At 49.1% G+C, this 24,351-nt stretch overlaps 1 protein-coding gene across 9 annotated transcripts in view; it reads right to left on the bottom strand.

Moving 5' to 3' along the window:
• Positions 1-24,351, bottom strand: part of EHMT1 (euchromatic histone lysine methyltransferase 1) — a 202,643-nt gene that overhangs the window by 50,713 nt on the left and 127,579 nt on the right. For 6 of the 9 annotated variants that reach the window (XR_004031494.1, XM_030818328.1, XM_030818325.1 and 3 more), the window contains 6 exons: positions 19,322-19,479; positions 18,758-18,946; positions 10,578-10,655; positions 8,509-8,629; positions 4,812-4,943; positions 28-173 (listed from right to left, as the gene is read on the bottom strand). Coding sequence is in view for 7 of the 9 variants with exons in the window: in XM_030818328.1 (XP_030674188.1) it covers positions 28-173; positions 4,812-4,943; positions 8,509-8,629; positions 10,578-10,655; positions 18,758-18,946; positions 19,322-19,479 (824 nt within the window). In the remaining 2 variants the exon portion in view is untranslated. The remainder of the gene's footprint in view (positions 1-27; positions 174-4,811; positions 4,944-8,508; positions 8,630-10,577; positions 10,656-18,757; positions 18,947-19,321; positions 19,480-24,351) is intronic. The other 3 variants (XR_004031495.1, XM_030818326.1, XM_030818327.1) reach the window with 2 other exon arrangements.

Below are 24,351 nucleotides of genomic sequence, written 5' to 3'. Positions count from 1 at the left end.
TGCTTTAAATGAAAACAAAGTGCTTACTTCATGGTCCACGCTCTCCGTAGCCATGCACTGGTTGTTGGCCAGAGTGGTGATCTCTCGGCTCTTCGGTGTTTCCATCCGGCAGCTGCAGAGAGGCACTTCCTGGAGGCCGTCTGTCTCCAGCACATCTGGACCGTTGGCCAACCCTAACGTCACACAGACACATGTCAGCTCATGCAATCCTGACCTCAAAAGAACGTCTAGAAAGTGACCGATTATAGTCTCAACAGTGATCTCACACGCCAGCAAACGAAAGCAATGCGGTTGATTACCCAGCACAAACAGCCCTGCGCGGGGCGGGGATGGCCACCACCTGGGCAACATGAAGGTGTGGCCTGTGCCTCCCCAGCTAACAAATCCCCTGCCAGGGTCTCAAGAGGCACCTATTCACCTGTGTTCTGAGGTTCTCAGGACCCAGGACACAAATTCCAAAGCCAGAGGCTAGTACCTCTGGCAGTAGCTCCTAAATCTTTTGCTTTTCAAACAAAAGAGCATTCACTGCCCTTTAAGACCTTGTTTTCCTACTTGGTTTTAGAATGGCAGCCACAAAAAAAAAAATCAGTTTGGAAGGTTTTAATAACGGTTCGTCTATTATCTAGAATCCCACTCACCTACTACAATAGTCCAAAGAGCCCATTTATTAGGCTGAAAGAGGGAAGCACCAGGGAAAACAAGGAAAGATAAACTAGAGCAGAAATAGAGCTCAACATACGCTGACAATGACGGCACCGTCCACAGGGAAGGCTGCAGCAGAGCCGTGGTCAGGCAGGAGGCCTTGGGCCCGTCTCAGCACAGCCAGGGCTGGTGCCCCCACGCCCTGCCCCCAGCCCGGGGTGGGAGAGACGGGCAAGGCCAAGGCTGTTGAGCGGCAGGGGCAGGGGTGGAGGGCAGCTGCCAGGAAGACCCTCGAGCTTGGCAAGTGGCTACAGTGGGTGCCGCTCCCAAAGGAAGCCAGATCGCATTTCACGTTTTCTTTCTTGTTAAACAGTCAAAGCAGAAATAGAAGGTGAATCATTGTCTCAAATACTCACTATTACCTCTCTTAATTAAAAATAATTAACTCTTGGCTGGGCGCGGTGGCTCATGCCTGTAATCCCAGCACTTTGGGAGGCCAAGGCGGGCGGATCACGAAGTCAGGAGATCGAGACCCTCCTGGACAACATGGTGAAACCCTGTCTCTATTAAAAAAAAATACAAAAATTAGCTGGGCATGGGGCACGTGCCTGTAATCCCTGCTACTCAGGAGGCTGAGGCAGGAGAATCACTTGAACCAGGGAGTCGGAGGTTGTAGTGAGCCGAGATCGTGCCACTGCACTCCAGTCTGGCAACAGAGTGAGACTCTGTCTCAAAAAAAAAAAAAAAAAAAATTAACCCTTGTTTCCACATCTAAAAATATAGTGTTAAAGTAAATTAAAATGGAGACCAAGACTAAAGAATCCTTGAACAGACAAAGCCAGTTGAGCCAAGGAGGCCATCCTGACCTTGCTTGATCTGAAAACAAAGGATATCTTGGGCTACTTCTGGCAAATGCCTATAGTAAAGAAAAATAGAACTTAAGCTCTACCATTCAGAAGTAGCCAACCAATCTCTAGAACTAGGGACTTTCCAGCAGGGACAGAACAAACGAGGAAACTGCGTCATGAACCAGTTGGGTGTTTTCCTGGCTTTACTCCCATGTTCGCCCTAAAAATCCTTCCCCTCGTGTTTCCTCAGTGCAGCTCCCAACGTGCTTCTGGTTTGGAGCTGCCTGGTTCATGAATCGCTGCTCAAGGAAACCCTTTAAAAGCTGCACTGTGCCTTAGTGCATCTTTTTTTTTTCTGAGCCAGTGTCTCGCTCTGTCGCCCAGCCTGGGGTGCAGTGGCACAATCTCGGCTCACTGCAAGCTCCGCCCCCCAGGTTCACGCCATTCTCCTCCCTCAGACTCCTGAGTAGCTGGGACTACAGGCGCCCGCCACCACGCCGGCTAATTTTTTGTATTTTTAGTAGAGACGGGGTTTCACTGTGTTAGCCAGGATGGTCTCGATCTCCTGACCTCGTGATCCACCTGCCTCAGCCTCCCAAAGTGCTGGGATTACAGGCCTGAGCCACCGCGCCAGCCTCTTAGTGCATCTTTTAACAACACCCACGCTGAGTCACCCACAGCCGCTTCTGTTTGTCTCTAGCCCATTTGGAATCTGATACTGGTCACGGCCAGGAGAGAATCCAACTCTGTGCAAAGAGCCAAAGAGCATGTGAATGGTCCACGCTGCCGTCAAGGACTCTGTGCAGGAGGCACTTCCTGATCATGTGCTGCCCGAGGTCCCAGCCTCGCTTCTGGATCCCCCATATACCCTTGAAGACCAGGAAGACGATGAGGTGAAACTTGAATTCGAATCACCACAGGTTTAAACCTGGGGGCCTCCGAGAGGATCCCGCTCCGCAACCTGCTTTTTAAAAGCAGAAAACACACAAACCCCACAACGCTGTGAGATAACTGCCCCACCACAGCACGGCCGAGAGCAGCCAAGAGGCTGCAGTGAGATAGGTAAGAACCCAGGGCCTACACGCTTGGATAACAATGCAGTGGCTCAGACACCTCTGTGGAGGTGGAGTGTTTCTGTTCCCGCAGTGGAACCACCAGGGACGTCAAATGAAATGACTGAAGCAAGCCTCAAGCAATCAACCTCCACCAAGCTCTGGCTCTCCCGCCCTAGCCCACGTTGCCATGGTTACCGGCTCCTGGCCTCTCCCAGGCTCAGACCCTCTGCCTCCTGTCGCTGCTGGGTGATATCGCCATTCAGCCTCAATAAGGCAGGCCCAAGAGCAAGGCAACGGTGAAAGAGACGAATGCATACAGAGAGGACTTCTCATCTTCATATTCTCTTTGGCCCAAGGCTCAAGCCTGGACCCCATGAACCACAACCAGAGGCATCACCTGCCCCCACTGACCCGCTCAGCATACTCCACAGGCCGATCGCGCCTGTCCCATCTGAGACGCACACCGCCCAGGTCTCCCAGAGCCCCAGACCCCATCCAGCGCCACTTGACCACTGCCTCCCTCTGGGGTCCCAGGCCACACGGCCAGCACCAGCACAGTGGGCGCCACTGCCTGTCTCCTCTACGCACTGATGATCTACATCAAGAGCATGACTGAACAGGCCAATCGCTGACTGACCAGTCGGTGCTGATCAAACACAGGCAAATCAATTCTGGGAGGCCAGTTTACAAAATGTCACACAAGCTGAGGAGCCTCTACTCACTGCCGTTTCTCCTCCGGCTCTGTGTTGGCTCTCGCCCTCTGGCCCTCATGCTCGGCACCATCCTTCCTTTAGAGCTACCTTCCCCCGACCGTACCGGAGACAGCAGGCGCACACTGACAGGTAGAACAGCCTTCATGTGCCAGCTCCCTGTCTCCTGCCACTCAGCACGCCCAAGGCCACCACAGCAGGAGTCGATTTGACAAAATGAAATACTATTTACTACTTAAAACCAAGTAACTTCCTGAGACCTCCAAACCTAAAAGCAAGTTTAGAGAACTGAAACACTCAGTGTTATACCCTGAAAGCATCGGGTGACTACGCTGAGGACTTCATGATACTTGAGGGGGGGTTCTGCTCCATTTGGTGCAAGAAGAGGAAAAAATATCATTGTTTCCATGATGGACTAGCCTAAGATTTCTTTTTTTTAAATTGAGAGGGAGTCTCGCTCTGTCAGGCTAGAGTGCAGTGGCGCCATCTCGGCTCACTGCAAGCTCCGCCTCCTGGGTTCACACCATTCTCCTGCCTCAGCCTCCTGAGTAGCTGGGACTACAGGCACCCGCCACCATGCCCGGCTAATTTTTTGTATTTTTAGTAGTGACGGGGTTTCACCATGTTAGCCAGGATGGTCTCGATCTCCTGACCTCGTGATCTGCCCACCTCGGCCTCCCAAAGTGCTGGGATTATAGGCGTTTGAGCCACCGTGCCCAGCCGGACTAGCCTAAGATTTCTATCTTAAGCTAAAGATGTGATTTCCTAGGTGAATTACATAGATGACTCAAACCTCCCTCAGTGTTCAAAACCCTAAAAAGCTAGCTATTTGTCATTTTTAAATGGCCCATTAAGCCCCCTACAGTAGTCTGCAATCCCACACCAGCAAGATCTGTGTGGAATGTAAATAAGATTTTCATTTCCTCCACATCATGCTTCAAATAAATCTTCCCAAATAATCAAATAGCTATTAGATACTTTTCACTCACATAAGGTTTCTAAGTTGCTTAAAAAGAGAAAAAACTGATAGAAAGTGTGAGAACTGACAACTTCTGGCATAACAACTCCCAGCAGAAGCTGCTGATTCACCTGTGATTTAGAGGTACAAAAATACACTAAATACGAATATCCCATCACAGAACGTATGTCAGAACTCTCAGCTCAACAGTGACCAGGGACATCTTTCAGCCAATCAGAGGCACCTTATTCAACACTACGTCCCTGTGTGTCCTGAGATGCGACCAGGGAGGGCGTCTGGCCATAGGCAATCCTCCACGGAGTACGCCTGACCCACGGCGGGAGACGACCGCCACGTTGGGCCGTGCTTGGGCTTTACCAGTTTACTCTTAGAGGGTTTCCGTAATGCCTCTTTCTTCACTTGCACACTGGGACACAGCAAACGCACCCCGTCCTGTCTACACCTCAGCTGGAAGTGATGCAGTTAACCCGATCTTCTACTAGTGTCCACCAGGGGGCATCATGCTAATACAGAGGAAGGAGCCCAGAAGACAAAGGACCAAGATGGTGCCCCGTCTCAGTTACAACACCACATTCACCTTCTGCTTGTGAAGACAGAATTCCTTTGACGCGGAGATCCAGGGAGTCCAGAGAAACTTCCATGTACCCTGTGCTGTCTCCTGGTGCCGTCTGCTCAGCGCTTCCTGAAGATGACTTATACGACTCAGAACCTAGGTATGAAAGGCACACACATCAGACACCATGCACCCAGGCCGCCGCACCCACCCAGACGCACAGGGCAGCAAGGCTGGGGCCCCAGGAAATGGACTACTTCTAATTAATTCATTCAAAACCACAAGTTGAAACCCACTATTGTTTAGACCATTCCAGTTTCACTATCATTTTCTCTCCCGCATATTATTTTGCTAATTCCCCCTTTTAGACATAATATTCATGGGGGAAGAGAGAAGCTGTATAGACAAAAACAAAGGCACCAACATGTCAGTACATCTTTCTCTGTAACTATACCAACTACATAAAAGCTATCAAATGATCAAAGAAACAGATAAAAACATGGTAGTTATATGTTGTAGATTATTTTCAAATAAAACAGAAAAATCTAACTTGCAGATTTGAAAGATCAGATGTAAAGTAGCTAAAGAGACGGCCCAAGGTGCCGTGTTGCAGGCAAATCTGTGTCAGAGAGAAAGCACTGACCTCCCCGGTGTCCTGGCTGACATCCAGGGAGGCTCCCGGAAAGGATCAGTGTCGACTCCAGTAAACACGGGAGGCTCACGACACCCACAGAAGGTGCCAGGGAGCAGGGTGCTGTGAGAAGGACCGGTGCCCCCAGGCTGGCAGCGAGGGCAGTGGGGGGTGCAAACACTTCTGTGGGTTCCCCTGCCCTCAAGGACACACGAGTGGTGGCCAGGCCAGCCTGTCCACACTTCCCAGGAGGGCCGGAGAAAGACGTATAAAATTGGGTGTTTGTAGTCACAAGGGCATTCACTGAGGAGGCCTATGAAAGTGTGTACCTATACCAGGTAATATCTAACTCCGGCCAAGGGCAGATGGTCACATTTCACAGCCAAGCTTCTAGGGACTAGTCACCAATCTTATTTCAATGACTGGAAATAAATGAACACTAGCACAGAGAGGTATGGTAACCAGTCTTTTCATTCAAGCCACACGCTCCACCTAGATCTTAGACGGACAGGAAAAGCCAACCACCTTTGAGAAATCACCATCATCAACTTGAAGAACAGGAGTACACTTTGTATAGTTTTAAATGAAAAGAAGATTTAAATAAAAAATTCATAAAGAAATAAAATGCAAACTCCTCTGTGAATATTTAAAAGCACACATTTTGCACATTACAGCCAAGATGGCAAAGATGAAATCTCTAACCCAAAAACTTTTAGCCTTGGCTCTAAAATGCTTTTGTTGGCCAATAGTAAAAGCCACATCTGGTGTTATGATCTGAATCAATAAATCGAGGTGAAGAGAAACGTAACTGAAGCACCACACGCAGCTCCCGGGGGGCTCACACGTCCTCCACCCTCAAACGCCAGGAGCCTCCATGGTGTCTGCCTCACGCCCCAGGCCTCCCGCAACCCTCTCTTTTCAGGGGACGACACCTCCCCAACATCCAGTTAACAGAGGTACTCTACATTGGGGAATCTAGATTAGCCAGAATCACTGTGAAGAAGAACAAAGTGCTGCCACTCGGTGACACTGGTATAAGGATAAACAAATAAATAAATGAAACAGACTGGAATGTCCAGGAACAGCCCACACACTGAATGTCAACAGGGGGAGAAAAGTCAACTCAAGCAGCAGTGCCTATGGCAACTGCACATCCACTGCCAAGAAGGGGCCTGCACCACAGCTCACTCAAACATCAGTGCAAAATGAACCTACACGCAAGTGCTGAACCTGTAAGATGCCAAGAAGAAAACAAGGGACAAAACCTCTGTGACCTGGGTCTGTCAAAGATTTCTTAGAGCACAAAAGTATGAATCACAAAGTAAAATAACTGATAACTTGGACTTCAAGAAAACCTTAAAAACTTTTGCTCTTCTAAATACAGCATTAGGAAAATGAAAAGGCAGGTCATAGACTAGGTACAAATACATGCAAACCATCCACCTGATAAACGACTTGTCTCCAGAATATTTAAAAAACTTTTAACCCAATGAGAAGAAAAACAACCAGATTTTAAAAGTGAGCAAAAGATGTGAACAGACACGTTTCAAAAAAACTAAATGAAGGCTAAAATGTACAATCTCATTACTCATTAGGTAACAGCATTGAAACTACAGTAAAACACCACTGCACACCCACAGATCCACTGGAATTAAAAAGACTAACCCTAACAAGTGCTGGCGTGGACAGAGGGGAACTGGAATGCTTGTGTGTTGTGGGGACCTAAAACAGGACGAGCACTTGGAAAACAGCTTCCTGAAGAGCTGAACACACGCCACTCTACTCAGCCATTCCACCCCCAGACATCTAACCAAGATCTAGGAAAGCACCTGTTCAAAAAAGACTTGCACACAAATGTTCACAACCACTTAATTTCTAGCAGCCAAGGCTGGAAAGAGCCCAAGGCCCGTGGGCGGATGAATGGACAGATAGACTGTGGGGCAGCCACACAATGGTACACTTCTCAGCAATGGACAGGAACAAACTCCTGGCCATTTGACAGCCTGGCAACTCAAAACAATTATACTCAGAGAGGCCAGATGAAAAACAACTGCACAGTTCCGTCTATATAAAATTCGACAGAACATTAACCAATACACAGAAACAGAGCAGACCAGGGGCTGCCTGGGAGCAGGGAAGGGAGGCAGGGAAGGAGCCAGGTTATCAAAGGGCAGGAGGGACCCGTGGTGACAGAGGTGCTCATGGCACTGATCACCTGACTGTGGTGATGGATTCAAGGTCATAAACATGTTAAAACTTGTCAAATTGTATAATTTATTTCTGTACATTTTATTGTATGCCAAGTGTACCTCAGTTAAGCTGAAAACAAAAATGACCCTTGGCACCCTAAACCTGCTGCATCCCTTCTAGGTTTGAGGAGATTTCCTTCCTACATTCACATTGTGATTCACAAAGTTGCTCTGGAACAGGAGACTCTGACCGAGGCGTAGGTGCCTCACCGAGGGGCCGTTTCCTGCACACAACGTGGGAACTGCCCGTGCAGGCCACAGGTTCTAGTCACCCAGGCAGGCAGCAAATGATTCATCTCGGTTCAACATTCAACAATGAAGTCAGGGCCGGGCACAGCGGCTCACACCTGTAATCCCAGCACTTTGGGAGGCCAAAACGGGCAGATCACTTGAGCTCAGGAGTTCGAGACCAGCCTGGCCAACATAGCAAAACCCCATCTCTACCAAAAAGACACAAAAAAATAAGCTGGGCATGATGGCACACGCCTATAGTCCCAGCTTCTTGGGGAGATGAGGTAGGATGATCGCCTGAGCCCAGAAGGTGGAAGCTGCAGTGAGCTGAGATCGTGCCACTGCACTCCAGCCTGGGTAACAGAACCAGATCCTGTCTCAAAAAAATAAAAAATAAAATTAAAAACAACAACAGTGAAGTCAATGTCCACTACATTGGCCAGAAGGAAACTACTTTAGAATCACTTGAGTTTCTCTAACAAAGTCATTTCAAACGTTTTTTTCTAATGAAATCCTATGCACCCCAACCCCAGGTGGGCTTCCTGGTCCCATCCCCGTCCCAGGCAGTCCCCGTGACGGCCGCACCCCCACACACCCCCACGGCATTTACCGAGGGCACCGCTGGGCTTCTTTCTACTTCTCCGCCTCCTTTTCCTGGCTGGCTTGATCCAGGGACTGTCGGTCTTTCCTTTCCTCTTGAGAAATTTCTTCTTGATGCTGGATTCCGAACTCTGGAGAACCAAACGGGCAGGCATATAAACCACTGAGCACAGGAAGCTATGGAAGGCAAGAGTTTTCTTGCAAAACAGAACATTGCCTATGTCTTGATCTTCAATTAAACGGTGAACTTAACTTGTAGACACTTTCCTGGGTCACACGCATAAAGGCACCCTGTGCTTTTTCCTAACTATCTCTCTAAGCTTAGTCCCTTTAGAGAAAACAAAAACAAAAACAAAAAGTGAAATGTATGAATCTTATTTGAGTTTGGCATAAAAAAATAAATAAATTGGAAAGTTCTACTCAGGAACTAAGTAAATAAGCTCAGGAAAAGGGTCCGTTCATCTCGCTCACAAGAAAAGGGACAATCAACGCTCGGCTTGCTTCAGAATCTACCCACATGAATTATCTACACAGAGAACAAGGACAGAGGTTGTAATTAACTTATAATATTTCAAGATGTGTTTTAAGCATTTGCTTCTAAAATCTGGATGCGGGAGGGCATCCATGCCACACGTCACACACGGATGCACAGCAGGCGCCCCCACCCCTCCATAGGAGGCCACGTGCAGGCCACAGCGGGCGGAGGGACATTTAAGGTAGGCACAGCGGCAGTGCGCGGGCCTCACTGACCAACTGAACGTGTCCCTGCACAAGGCCTGTTGCTGGGCAGCCTTCTTCCTGAGTCGGGTCCCACGTGAGGACGGTACCAGGAGCCCTGTCTGCAGCACACACAGCCCCGGCTCCCCTGTGCTCCCCGCACGGCAAAACTTTTGGGAATAATTTGTGCAAGCGCCACACCCAAAGTTGCTGCTGCTGGAAATCCAGCTGCCCCTGTGCCACCCAAAGACAGACCCCTTCTTTTTTTTTTTTGAGACGGAGTCTCGCTCTGTCACCCAGGCTGGAGTGCAGTGGTGTGATCTCGGCTCACTGCAACCTCTGCCTCCTGGGTTCAAGTGATTCTCCTGCCTCAGCCTCCCGAGTAGCTGGGACTACAGGCGCCCACCACCACGCCCGGCTAATTTATTTTTTTGCATTTTTAGTAGAGATGGGGTTTCACCATGTTAGCCAGGATGGTCTCGATCTCCTGACCTCGTGATCCACCCGCCTCGGCCTCCCAAAGTGCTGGGATTACAAGCGTGAGCCGCCGCGCCCGGCCGAAGACAGACCCCTTCATCGCCGAACACCACGGCCCGTGTCCTCCTCCTACTCGCTGCTCGGCCCCTGTGTCCTCCTCCCACCCGCTGGTGTGATGAGCCCACACCGTGAGCCACTTCTCCTGTTTCAGAGCATTTCCCAATTCATGTGACCCAAACTTGCCGAGCTTTCCCCCCACGACACAGACAGCTCCTCCTCAGATGCAGGAGCCAACTTCTCCTCCCCTATGGAACCCTCACGGGCTGGGCTTCCTGAGGCTGCATCCTGGGGAGTCGCTGCACTTCCCCATTTCCAACCCCCAATTCCCGCAGACCAGGGTGCACAACTCTGATCTGGACCCTCCTCAAGGAATGACAGGCTTCAGTAGGGACGGAGCAGAACCCCTCTTCCCTCCTGTCCTCACCACCAGAAAGTTCTATCCGTTCTACCTGGAAACCCTCAAATCCACCCCTTCCTTCTCACACATCAGCCGATGCAGCGGAATGCCAAACAGCTGTCCTTGCTGCTGGCTCCCACCACACCCTCTCCCTCTGAGAGCCTCCACAGGCCCCTCAACTCCACCCCACCCAGCACGCAGCTGGGGCAGCCCCATGCCAGGCCCAGCCCCGCGCTGCAACTCTGCACAGCGTCTTTCTCATGAGGCTTTGCCAGGGACAGGACCCATCTGTGGCCATCACCACAACCAGCTCCAAGCACATGGGTGAGTGCTCAGGCAACAAGGGTTGGATAAAGGACTGAAGGGCGCTGGTGTCTTTGCATCTCCTCTACTTCAGCACAGACGCAGGAGGAGGCGCTGGGCATTACCAGGTCAGACTCGTCACCGCCTTCCTCCTCCTCCCCGGTGTCCACGGACTCCTGCTCCTCCTCGGACTCCCCGTCCATCTGATCAGCCACACAGTCGAAGCGGGAACCCAAACAGAAAACAGAAACCAATTACATCCTTTTGTGGCAGATGACGGATCCAAAGCAAACCTCGAACCGTGCACGGGCCGCACACGCTCGCGGGCTGGGGGCGCCGCCTGCCTGCCCCGGCCCCGGCTGGTGTGTGGGGTGACCGAGTGCTGGTCCAGGCAGGGCCAGAGACACACTCTGAGCTTCCACTCTGCTCCCCGGTCCTGTCTCCACATCGGGACCAGAGAGTGGCTGCCCTGGTGCAGACTGAGGCGAGAGCACACCCGCTGGGTGCTGTATTAGTGAGGGTTCAGGTGCTTAGTGTATCTTATGAATGGGATAATTCAATACACAGGTCACAAAACACACAGAACGATCATCAAAGGATTTTCAGAGGCCACAAAACAATGCACAGTGTGAGACCTACCCCCACACACCCACGATCCCAGTCCGATCCTCGGAGCCACCACAGCTAAGCTGCCCACGCCTCCTTCCAGTGAACATCCAGGCAGACGTGGGCCCACAGACGACAGTGCATTTCTAGTCTGCACAGATGGCAGGACACTCAGCAGTTCTGTGAATATTATTTTCTTCTAATTAAAAATATGTTCTGGAATTCTTTCCACACCAGAACAGACACATCTTATTTTTTCTGCTGTATTTATCTTTTCTATAAGCACAGGCAATACACAAATAGACGTTCAGTGCAAAAGACACTGAAACATACGTGAGCCTCCGTCCGCCCTGTGCCTGGCACTCCCTGAGGCGGCATGGGGCTGCTCTTGCTGCACTATTCCACTATTCTCTGCATTTCCCAGTGGACAGGCACCCATGCGACTTCACATCAAGGGTGTATTCTACGGGCTCGATGGCTCATGCTTGTAATCCCAATGCTCTGGGAGGCCCAGGCGAGTGGACTGCTTGAGGCCATAAGTTCAAGACCAGCCTGGGCAACACAGCGAGACCCCTGTTTTTCCTATCAAGTTTTTAAAGCTCCGTTTCTGGTATCTCTTATTACATAAAATAAAACTTTGGAATTTTATCTGAACAAGTCAAAGGTGTCCATCTTTTCCTTCATGGCTTCCAGGTTTGTGTCTTACACTAGAAGAACATCCTCATTTGAGATTGGAAAAAACAGTTCCCAATATTTTTACCCATAGTTCAATATTTTATACTGACACTTTAAATCTTCTGGAATTTGTTTTTTAAAATAATAGCCACAGTAGGATATGTTTCACCTACTCTAAAACCGACCCTGCAAAGTGTACAGTTCAGTGGTTTTTAATATATTCTGAGTTGTACAGCCAGCACCACTGTCAGACTCCAGAATGGAGCTCACATTCGTTACGTGCCCTGACACAAGTGCAGGCTGCCCTTTCCCAAAATATTAGTCAACTGGCCCAATCATAGCTATTAAAAAGTTCATGACCCCTTGACCACTGATTTAATACCCCAGTCTTACAATCGACCTTTATACATGTCACAGGCTCCCTGTCCCACGCATTAACCGCCTCAGTGCTCCTGAGTGAGCGTCCCCTCCGGCAGCCACGTCCCGAGCTCGGGTGTCCCCCACTGTGCACAGTCACCACCACTACTCCAGAGGGTCTCCACCTCCACCCTCACTTCAGAATCAGCAGTTACACAAAACTCCTGCTAGGATCTTGATGGGAGCTGTTCTGAATTTAGAGGCAAACATGGAGAAAATAAAACAATGGACCTTCTTACTCAGACAAATAATGAGTCTCTCCAAGAACTTAATTTTTAACCTCTTTTATCAGTTTTATAGTTTTCCTCCACATTAACAAGTAACACTCTTTTTTTTGTTGTTGTTAAGTTTATTTCTAGGTACTCTGGTGATATTAAGAAATTACAACTAACTTTTTAGGTCTGATACTGTGGTTTGTCTTTCAAAGTCCTCATCTTTTAAAGATCCCTACTGAAGTATCTGCTCCAAGACAACCCACGTGTGGAGAACGAGGCCAAATGCTGGAGATTGCTCACTGTCCCCTGTGTGTTTGGGGAGCTTGAAATTTTCTACATAGAAAATCTTTTAAAACATCCCTAGACATTTATTGATTTTACTGATAATGCTGACACTACATTTTCTAATTGGTTATTGCAGCTATATAAGAAAATAACTGGTCTTTATGTCTTGATCACATGTAAGGTCAGCTTAGGAGCTGTAATAGTTTTTGAGCTGATTTTGCTGGATGTTTCAGATGGATGAGTATATTCTCAGCAAACTCTTCTCTCTTGTCTTTTAAAATATTTATGTTTATTTCCGGTTCTTCTCTTACAGAGTCAGCAGGAACAGTCAATGATGCTGCATTCATGTCGAGGTGAAAGCAGCAGCCTCTCCTCCCTTGCTCACGACTGACCATGGAAATGTTCTAACCCTTCTGTGGGCATTCTGACACTTCAGTCAGCTTCGACAGGAGCTTTCATGTCACTGGACAGGTTTCTTATTTTAAAAACAAGACAAGGCAATGAAACCACCAATTAATGGCAGATTAACAACACAAGTTAACTCCACTTCCTTCCAAAACTCTGGCAAAGCGACTTTTGAGGAAGGAACAAGAGCTTCTTTATAAGAGGCTGCTTGATCACTGTGCATACGACAGCTGTAAGGAATCAAGCGGAAGCTGAAAACCCAAGGAGATTAGAAAGAGAAGGGGTAACCGCTGACATCAGAATTAAAAAGAGGCTGGGCGCCATGGCTCACACCTAGAATCCCAGCACTTTGGGAAGCCAAAGCAGGTTGATCACGTGAGCCCAGAAGTTCAAGATTAGCCTGGGCAACATAGTGAGAGGCTGTCGACTGAGAGAACCTCATCGCTACAAAAAAAATGAATTAAAAAAAAAATTAGCTGGATATGGTGGCGCACACCTGTGGTCCTAGCTACTTTGGAGGCTGAGGTGGGAGGATCATTTGAGCCCAGGAGGTGAAGACTACAATAAACTATGATTTGCCACTGCACTCACTCCAGCCTGCACAACAGAGCAAGACACACACACACAAAAATAATAAAGTAAACAGAGAACTTGGAGTCTGATGCAGGTGAACTGAGAAGGCTGACACCCAAGTGAAACAGGAAGAGAGAAGCCAGGAGCAGCCCACAGACCAAAAGATGCCTGTCCCGTGGCCACCCAGCAGGACACAACTCTTGAACACCAGGCTCACTTACGGATTCACGCTAAGAAGGGAGAGGGTCCAGCTCTCCCTTCACCAGCACCCAGAGTGGCTGCTGCACCCAGCTGTCAAGCAACAGGTTCTGGTAAGTGGCTTCTGAGCAGAATGGCTAAACCGGGATACTGTTTCAGTGAAAAGACAGGCCACATGCAGAACAAGGAATCATGTCAACTACACAACAAGGGCTTGTTTCCAGGCCAAAGAACCCCTACAAAACATGTTTCAAAAAGGACAAACAGCCCAATAGATAAATGTTTGGGATGTGAATAGGCACTTCACAAAAGGCATCCAAATGGCGAAGTAAGTATGTGAAAAAATATTCAACCTTCTTGTAAATCATGAAAATGCAAATTAAACTGAAAACGTAATGCCACTATCTGCTCGCTGGAGTGGCAGCACCGAGTGTGGCCGGCACAGCAGAGGGGATGCTCCCAGGTGGTGGGGAAGAAGGCAGCCTGAGCAGCCACCGTGGGGAGCTGCATGGCAGGGTCCATGGAGGCCAGCACAAGGCATGGCAGTTCCGTTCCCAGTGGGTACCTGGGGCAGTACCTGTATGAGGGTGCTGGCAGCAACCTCCTCCAGGACAGCCCCACTGGAACCACCCACAGGCCATCCACAGTGGGACAGACACAGACATAAGAGCAGCCATACAGAGGAACCTGTATGGTCGCCTCCCTGGCCTCAGGCCCCGCACACTCTGAAATAGCACCAAGAACCATAAAGAGTGTTTGTTAATACAAGTATCTATTAACATGTACTGTAGTAGAAATTTAAGCTGAGACATGTTAAAACTACAAGGACACAGTGTCAGCTGCCGCAGCAAAGCCGCCATCACATGTAATTCCATGCATGAGAGTGAAAAAGGCACCCGACATCTGAGCATTAGTATGATAACAGTTTTGATCTGCAGACTCTCTGAACAGGTCTCAGAATGCCGCCACCCAGACCACTCTGAAAACTACTATTCCATAACAATGAAAATTAACTAATAATATAAATAAATCCCACAAACACAGTGTTGAGTAAAATAAGCCACAAAGAAAAAAAAAGAAAGAATGCATTCTGTATAATTCCATTTATATAAAGAACGAAATCAAACACGACCATTCTATAGGGTTAGCACTTCACACACGACCACCCTACAGGGTTAGCACTTCACACACGACCATCCTACAGGGTTAGCACTCAGGAAAGGGGTTACTTTTGGGGATGGGAGGTCAGTGGGCTTCTGTAGTGCCACCAAAATTCAAGGCTTTGATCTGGGTGGTGGCCACACAGGTACATCATTCTTCCATCATTACTGAACTGTACCGTTGTCATACATGCAATCAGAATGTAATCCCCCCAAATTCAGAAAACAGCTGTTTGAACTTTATAAAATGCCTTTTTTTTAAAACACATATACACTGTGTAGTTTTTCTCGTTTATTCTGTTAACCTAGTAAATCCTGGTCTTTAATCTATTTCTAGTAATGAATCACTCTCATCCTGGGGTAAGCCCTACTTCCTTACAATCATTATTTTAATATGTCATTGCATTTGATTAATATTTTATTTAGGAGGCCGGGTGTGGTGGCTCACACCTGTAATCCCAGCACTTTGGGAGGCTGAGGCAGGTGGATCACTTGAGGTCAGGAGTTCAAGACCAGCCTGGCCAACATGGTGAAACCTCATCTCTACTAAAAATACAAAAATTAGCTGGGTGTGGTGGTGAGTGCCTATAATCCCAGCTATTCGGGAGGCTGAGGCAGGAGAACTGCTTGAACCTGGAGGCAGAGGTTGCAGTGAGCCAAGATCGCACCATTGCACACCAGCCTGGGTGACAGTGCCAGACTCCATCTCAAAAAAAAAGGTATTTAGGACTTTCGCATTTAGGATTTAGGTGAGTTCAGCCTATATTTTAGTCTCAGAATGGGCTAGCGTACTTTTCCTATCCTTCTCTATTCTCTGGAGCCACTTATGTAACGAAACTATCACTGTTGATTGTCAGTGCCCATCTGGTTAAGGCTGTTCCTGCCATCTTGTTCTGTTTTACACTGACCACGTTTTCTTCTTGGCTTTGCTTTTGTTTCTTGATTCTTTTCTTGCCTTGACAGTCATTTAATGTTTTACTTTATGACAAATACCTAGAGTTATTCAGTGTCCAGTTCCTCTAGAAGATGAGAACCTCAATCGAAAGAGAGAATCGAGAAATAGACTGAAATTAATATGCCATATGGTACATGATAAACATGGTGTTGTAAATGAGAAGGGAAGAAATGTCGGTCAGTAAGTGAAGCTGAAACCTAAGCATTTTGAGGGAAGCCCTGGGACCCTTACCTCACATTTTCTTTAAAAACTTTATTGAGATATAATTAATATGTGATAAACTTCCCCCATTTCGAGCAGTTCTGATATTTTAATTCCATATGAATCAAATATTTATATACAACAATGAAATAAAAGAAGTATTAGAAGATAGCATACATCAATTTATTCAAAATCAACAGTGAGAAAGGTTTATCATAATTAGAACACAGAACCCAGAAATCATAAAGAAACTGATTAGTACCTGGGAGTTCTGACACTATAGACAAAGTCAAAAGACAAAATCGGCATGGTGGCTCACGCCTGTAATCCCAGCACTTTTGGAAGCTGAGGTGGAAGGTTCACTTAAGCCCAGGAGTTCAACCAGCCTGGGCAACACAGTGGGATCCTGTCTCTACAAAAAATAAAAAAACATCAGCTGGACATGGTGGCACGTGCCTGTAGCCCCAGCTACTCAGGAAGCGGAGGCAGGAGGATCGCTTCAGCCCAGGAGTTCAAGGTTGCACTGAGCTGTGATCACACCACTGCACTCCAGCCTGGGCAACAGAGTGAGACCCTGTCCCAAAAAAATAAAAAACAAAACAAAAAACCCAAAATCCACCTGGGGAAAAAAACCTCAGCTCATACTGGAGCCAACAGATCAACTCTTCATTCACAAAAAGATCGTCAGATTACATTCAAAAGACACATAATCCAGAAGAAAAATGAGCAGGGGCTACTTAGCAAGTGGCTTACAGTGGAACAAACACTGGTGGCTGCTCAGCCCCAGGCATGACCCAGCAGTGAAGAGCTGCTGGACTCCAAGAAGGCAGCCCCGCTGGGGAAGGTGAGGAAACCACACCCCTCAGGTCTCTGCAGGTGGGAGGATACACTCAGAGGTGGCCTGGTGACATCAAAGTGCTACACTGTAAATGCAGACGGCACTTATGAGCCTCCGGCATACTCAGCAAAACTGTGACACTCAATACTGCTTGTAACTTGACAGAAAGAGCGTAACACAGCTGAACAGACAGTGCACTGGAGCCACAGACACGTGTGTGCACAGACCGCGGCAGCTGCTGGGGCAGCTGCTCCCCACGGTGCAGTCAGGGCTGCCTGTCCTTCGGGGAGGGCTGGGCTGTGCTGGGCACGTCTAAGGAAGTTACTGTAGTGACTGTTTCAGAGTGCCAGAGCCACCAGGACAATGGGGTGATGATGCTGTGTTTTCTTCCTCATGCTTCTTCATGTAAGAGGAGAAAAAACTAATTATCTTAAAATAAAAAATTTTTAAATCCTCTTTAAAGATCTAATGGTAACATTTCCCACTAATTTTTAAATAATCAAGCTAAAAGCTGGGAGCAACATTTAAAAATATGCCCTAAAACCTGCTAAAAAAGTACAACAGACTTTGAAATTGAAGCAAAAGGAAGAAAACACATCCCCAAAACTCTGACAAATGATGGAGAATGCTTTGTGTACATTCAGGGATACACCCATAGCACACAAAGCTGACTGAAAGTGGAAAAAGCTAACCGCTAAAATTATGCATTTTCAAATAAGTCACTATTTGGATGAACTAACCTGGACTGCTATTCCTACTATTAGTTTTAGTATAACTTATTAGATACAAGATTGCGTCTAAATAAACATGGTTGGACACACTTGAACAATAAACCACAGATTTGTATGTCAGCTTGATTCTTAACTTTCCACTGTTCGTCCTTATGAAATGCGTCACTCCTAACTGACCCCCTCAGAACTGAAAAAGCATGAATTTAACTCCGAAACTGTATGTCTAAGAACTTCCTCAGTTTCCCTGAGACACTGGCCCAGGTGCCCATGCCTGGCCAGGGGCAACAGCACCGCTGCGACGAGGCTGGGGGCTCGCCCGTGCTGGTGCTTGTGCTTGGGTGGACACGGGATGAGGCTGTCTGTGAAGAGAGCACGCCTGGCCCATGTGTGGTGTCCACAGTGCAATGTGGCAGGCCATGCAGAGCCAACCACAAACGAGCACACAGCAAGCCACCAATCAGCGCTTCAAGCTGTCAGCATTGTCATTCCTGTCAATCTAGAGCCCAGAACAAGTTCAAGAGGCCAGGCGCCGTGGCTCATGGCTGTATTCCCAACACTGGGAGACTGAGGCGGGAGGATCACTTGAGCAAAGGAGCTCAAGACCAGCCTGGGCAGCAAAGCGAGTCCCCGTCTCCACAAAAAAATTTAAAAATTAGCCAGGCACGGTGGCGTGAGCCTGTCTTCCTGGCTGCTCGGGGGGCTGGGATGGGAGGATCATTCTGCCCAGGAGGTTGAATGCAGTGAGCTATGATCGTGCCACTGCACTGCAGCCTGGGTGAAAGCAAGACCCTGTCTCAAAAAAAAGAAAGAAAGGAAATACAGAAAAAAAAAACAAGACGTTTACTTCAATGAATGATGTACAGAAACACAAATACTTCTTGAATGAAAATAATTTAATAAATCAAGAAAAAATACAAAAATCTAAGCCAATTGTAAACAGGGGATTTTATCAGGGTCTAGAAGTGACCAGAATGCTAATTCTCAGAACCACAGCCAACTTTGTGATACTCTTCCCTTGTGCTGTCACCCAGGACAGCAACACCTACCTTCTGGGCGCGATCAGCCTCCGACATGCTCTCCTTGGAAGTCCTGCTGTCCTCTGTGGGGAACGCAGCCGCCTGCTCTGCACCATGGCCGTCGTCCTCCTCGAGCTCCTCTGAGTCGTCCTCATCTGAGTCCATCTCCAGGCTCTCCCCATTCACGTGCAGGCTGCTGGCGCCCAGGTCCTTCTCCCCCTAGAACACGGGCAGGTGTACACCCCAAGGCAGGATCAGTGCGCATCATGAACAAACTTGCTTTCACTGAGGAGTCTTGGGTGACTGGGAGGTGCGAGGGCCTGTGGGGAGGCGGGGACACATGAAGAGGTGCCCCTGCCACCTGGAGAAGAGCTCGGCAGACAGGTGGGCGGTGGTGAGGAGGGCAGGGACGACAGGGCGGAGTCCCCCGCAATGATCTTGGACACGAACACTCTGCCCCTATAGGGCAGAGGAGCTTCATGGCACTGGCACCTTCCCAGGGACTGAGGTCACCCAAATTACTGATAACCAGACCCTGAACACAGAAACGCATTTCCACGCACACGTGGCAACTCACTCAAATGTGTTTCTTACCTTGGAACCCACAGTGGAATGAGTTATGCTCTTAAACATCTCAATCACCGTCCTCTGTTTTAATACTTTGGTCTTTTTCTTAGGAACCAGGCTATAGGTCCCCATTCTTCGTTTTTTCTTCCGAGACACTGCAGCTGCTAAAACAAAAGGCAAGCAAGCTAAAAAAAAAAAAAAAGTCAAAAGGGGACAAGAAAGGAAAAGAAACACCATTCAAATGTTTTTCAAAGGTAAGAGATAGTTTACAAAACTTGATCACTAAAATCACCAGCAAACCCCATCACAACAGGCGCACTGCCCGCAGGTCATCAGCACAGTGACAGGCATCCTTCACTCACGATTAATTCACAGAGAATCAGAAACACGTCCTAGATCATCTGTTCATCTGTTCCATTCACAATAAAACACGGAGCAAACATTATCACCCCACCTTGGAGGCAGGAAAGCCACAAACCGTCAGTAGCAGGGCTCTGAGGCGACTCCTCCTCCCAGTCCCCTTGGCTTTGAACATGGAATGACTACCCTTGAGAAGTCCTCTCACTTTGCAAAACAGACCAACGTGAACAGCATGTGCAGCAGAGGGGACGCAGCGCGGAGCAGGAAGAGCCCGGCCTCCCTCCCCAGCACAGGGGCCAGGCCAGGCCAGTCTTCCTAGGACACAAGCTCTGTGCCAGGTCCGCCCCCGTGACTCCACAGCCCAACACCCCGACACCATCCTCCTCGAGCTGCAATCCAGTGACTAAGGGGAAAGACAGTGCCTGGAGCTACTGTCCAGCTCTCTATTAACAGACAAGAGGGTGAGAGGGAGAAGCAAATGTCTGGGGGCTCTGGAGCGTGGTTTCCAAACAATAGCAGCAGGGAGGAAGGGGCCTGGGGGCTCTCCACCCCATTCTGAACAAAGCAGTTCTAGGTTCGATTGGTTTTATATAATCAGACTCCATGACTTTTGTAAGTTCCAGGATTTAAAGAAAAAACAGATCTAAAAGCCACTGCTTTAACATAAAAGAACTCTCCTAAAGGGCTGGGAAAAATCCACTCTGTTTAAAGCTGGGCACAGCAGATCACACCTGAAGACCCAGCTACTGTGGAGGCTTGAGTGGGAGGGAGGGATTGCTTCACTCCAGGAGTTCAAGCCCAGCCTGGGAAACACAGTGAGACCCCCTTTTCTTGCGCGCGCGCGCGCGCACGCACACACACACACACACGCACGCACAATTTAGCTCTACAAAATGCAGAAGCAACAGTTGGAGGGACGTGAACGAGTGGGAACCATCCAAAGCAGGTGGGTCCTGTGACAGCACCACCCACAGATGCCATGGGGCCTGGGCAATCTGCTCTGGAGTAAGGAGGTGCCTGGGGCCATGGACGCTGGGAAACGATTGCACCAGGCGTCTGCAGTATGTGCATGGGGGTCAGGCTCTGAGCACACAGACAACATGCAGACACTTGGCTCTGTCTGTCCACACTGGAACAGGCTGACGGGCTAGCATGGCTGTGCTCAAGCAACAGAAATCCCTTGGTAGCCCTGGGAATCCTAAACTCACTATCATAATCATCTTGATATTTTGAATAGATATTTTCTGGGGGGATGAAGAAGGCCTGGATTTAATCAGATAACTTTTAAATCTCTCAGCTTTAAATATATATACAGCCAACTTTTGAACATGGATTTTAATCACATAGGTCCACTTACGAGCAGAATTTTTTTTCCAACCAAACAGGTTGAAAATACAATGTTTGCAAGATGCAAAACCCCTGAATACAGAGGCCCAACTTTTCATATTACACAGGTTCTGCAGGGCTGACTGCAGGGTTGCAGCATGCTTGGATTTTGGTATGGGGACGGGGTCCTGTAGCCAATCTCTGCATATAACCAAGGGTGACTACATGTACTTTCTCACTAGATTCTTTTCCTCATTTCATCTCAGTAACCCATGGTTATTAATATAATAAATCGGACATGGCACCTGTTTCTAAATAAAGCTTTATTGGTGCACACCCATGCCCACTGTCTACATACTGCCGGCATCTGCTTCAGTGTGACAACACCATGACCAGCTGGGACAGGAACAGTGTGGCCCACAAAGGCGCTGACGTTTGCTACCTGTCCCCTGGAAACAGTTTGCTGACTCCTGTAATGAACGGCTGAGTGAGGACAAAGGAGATAACCCTGCATTTCATGTGCTTAAGAATCATGTCGGTCGGGCGCGGTGGCTCACACCTATTGTAATCCCAGCACTTTGTGAGGCCGAGGCGGGTGGATCACGAGGTCAGGAGATCGAGACCATCCTGGCTAACACGGTGAAACCCCGTCTCTACTAAAAACAGAAAAAATTAGCTGGGCAAGGTGGCGGGTGCCTGTAGTCCCAGCGACTCGGGAAGCTGAGGCAGGAGAATGGCATGAAACCGGGAGGCAGAGCTAGCAGTGAGCCAGGATCGCGCCACTGCACTCCAGCCGGGGCGACACAGCAAGACTCTGTCTCAAAAAAAGAAAGAAAAAAAAAAAATCATGTCGGGGCCCGATGCAGTGGCTCACATCTGTAATCCCAGCTACTGAGGAGGCTGAGGCAGGCGAATCACTTGAACCCGGGAGGCGGAGCTTGCAGTGAGCTGAGATCGCACCACTGCACTCCAGCCCAGGCAACACAGCTAGACTCCATCTCAAAAAAATAAATAAATAAAATAAAATAAAATAAAATAAATCATGTCAGGAAGTCTGTCTGCTGCAAACAAGTGAAGAATGGTGTCTATGGGCCTCTTACAGGGGTGACAGGTTGTATGTGTGAAACAGATGTTAGTTAGGTATAAAATTTGCTACACATTAAATAGTAGAGAAACATCTATGGATGACTTTCAGAAATGTAGAATCTATTAAGGACCTCAACATGTTTGAGCATGTGGCTGAAGTGTGAAGAGGGGCTGCTTCAGTGCTGCAGGGGGACCTCCAGCTGTGTCCAGGGAAGGGGTCTGGCCCTCAGCCAGACAGCTGGGATTCAGCATCATCAGGGCCCAGGAGAAAGAAAACTGCAGGATGGCTGGCAGTAAGCTTCGAAGAGGCTCCAGGGCCTCTTTGGAAGGAGGATTTGCAGTCCAGGCCTCAAAGAAGCAGGGCCAGTGCCCTGCAGATGGGATCTGGCACAGGAGAATCCTGGTGGAGAACATCAAGAAAGGCGGGGGGGGGGGGGGGGGGGCGCGGGGGGCTTCAGGACCCCGAGCAAAGACTCTTGCCAACTGGCATCTCCCAGGATGCTCTGGGAGGCCCAGGCATAGGACAGTGTGGAACAGACAGTTCCAGGAAAAATAGTGCCAGGAGTGGAAGTAGGCGTGGGCACTGCCCAGCTGCTCTGCAGAAAGGCTGGGCTGCTGAGTAGAAGAGGTGTGGATAAGGAAGAAAGGCAACAGGCTCCAGAGGGCAGACAAGGTGGATGGGAGGGTGGAAGTGCGGGAAAAAAGCAAGTGCACGGGAAACAGCAGTCTGCGTGGTCACCACCACCACTCTGCCACTCAGAAGGGTTTCTGTCCTCGGCTCACATAGAGCAGGGCCCAGCTCTATGTCCAGGCCTCATGCCTGTACAGCAGCACCTGTAGAACTGTTCCCTGCCATCAGAAACACCGTCCTCCTTCCTCCCTGCCAGACAAGTCCACATAGAGACCCCAGGCCCATTCAGGGTCAGTATTTGGCACTGCCCCCACCCACCAATGCAGAAGGCACGAACACTCCAAGCTCACAAAGCAAAAGGCAGGGCCTCCACTCTGGGCATGTCCTGTGGTCACCGGCAAAAAAGCGCAAGGGAAGCACAGCAACTTCTGCAGCAACCTGCAGCTTCTACCCAAGTGTGGACATTGAACCCAGTAGGGACCTGCAGCTTCTACCCAAGTGTGGACATTGAACCCAGCAGGGACCTGCACCTTCTACCCAAGTGTGGACATTGAACCCAGCAGGGACCTGCAGCTTCTACCCAAGTGTGGATAATGAACCCAGCAGGGACCTGCACCTTCTACCCAAGTGTAGACACTGAACCCAGCAGGGACCTGCACCTTCTACCCAAGTGTGGACATTGAACCCAGTAGGGACCTGCACCTTCTACCAAGTGTGGACATTGAACCCAGAGGGACCTGCACCTTCTACCCAAGTGTGGACATTGAACCCAGCAGGGACCTGCACCTTCTACCCAAGTGTGGACATTGAACCCAGTAGGACCTGCACCTTCTATCCAAGTGTGGACATTGAACCCAGCAGGGACCTGCACCTTCTACCCAAGTGTGGACATTGAACCCAGTAGGGACCTGCACCTTCTATCCAAGTGTGGACATTGAACCCAGTAGGACCTGCACCTTCTACCCAAGTGTGACATGAACCAGAGGGACCTGCACCTTCTACCCAAGTGTGGACATTGAACCCAGTAGGGACCTGCACCTTCTACCAAGTGTGGACATTGAACCCAGCAGGGACCTGCACCTTCTACCCAAGTGTAGACACCGCACCCAGTAGGGACCTGCACCTTCTACCCAAGTGTAGACAATGAACCCAGCAGGGACCTGCACCTTCTACCCAAGTGTGGACATTGAACCCAGCAGGGACCTGCACCTTCTACCCAAGTGTGGACATTGAACCCAGCAGGGACCTGCACCTTCTACCCAAGTGTGGACACGAACCCAGCAGGGACCTGCACCTTCTACCCAAGTGTGGACATTGAACCCAGTAGGGACCTGCACCTTCTACCCAAGTGTGACAGACCAGCAGGGACCTGCACCTTCTACCCAAGTGTGGACATTGAACCCAGTAGGGACCTGCACCTTCTACCCAAGTGTGGACACTGAACCCAGCAGGGACCTGCACCTTCTACCCAAGTGTGACACTGAACCCAGCAGGGACCTGCACCTTCTACCCAAGTGTGGACATTGAACCCAGCAGGGACCTGCACCTTCTACCCAAGTGTGACAAACCCAGACCTGCACCTTCTACCCAAGTGTGGACATTGAACCCAGAGGGACCTGCACCTTCTACCCAAGTGTGACATTGAACCCAGCAG

Source organism: Nomascus leucogenys, chromosome 8 (assembly GCF_006542625.1).
Source record: "Nomascus leucogenys isolate Asia chromosome 8, Asia_NLE_v1, whole genome shotgun sequence".
Taxonomy (NCBI): Eukaryota; Metazoa; Chordata; class Mammalia; order Primates; family Hylobatidae; genus Nomascus; species Nomascus leucogenys.
The sequence above is the reverse complement of the archived record's forward strand: the minus strand, read 5'-3'. Positions and strand labels throughout refer to the sequence as shown.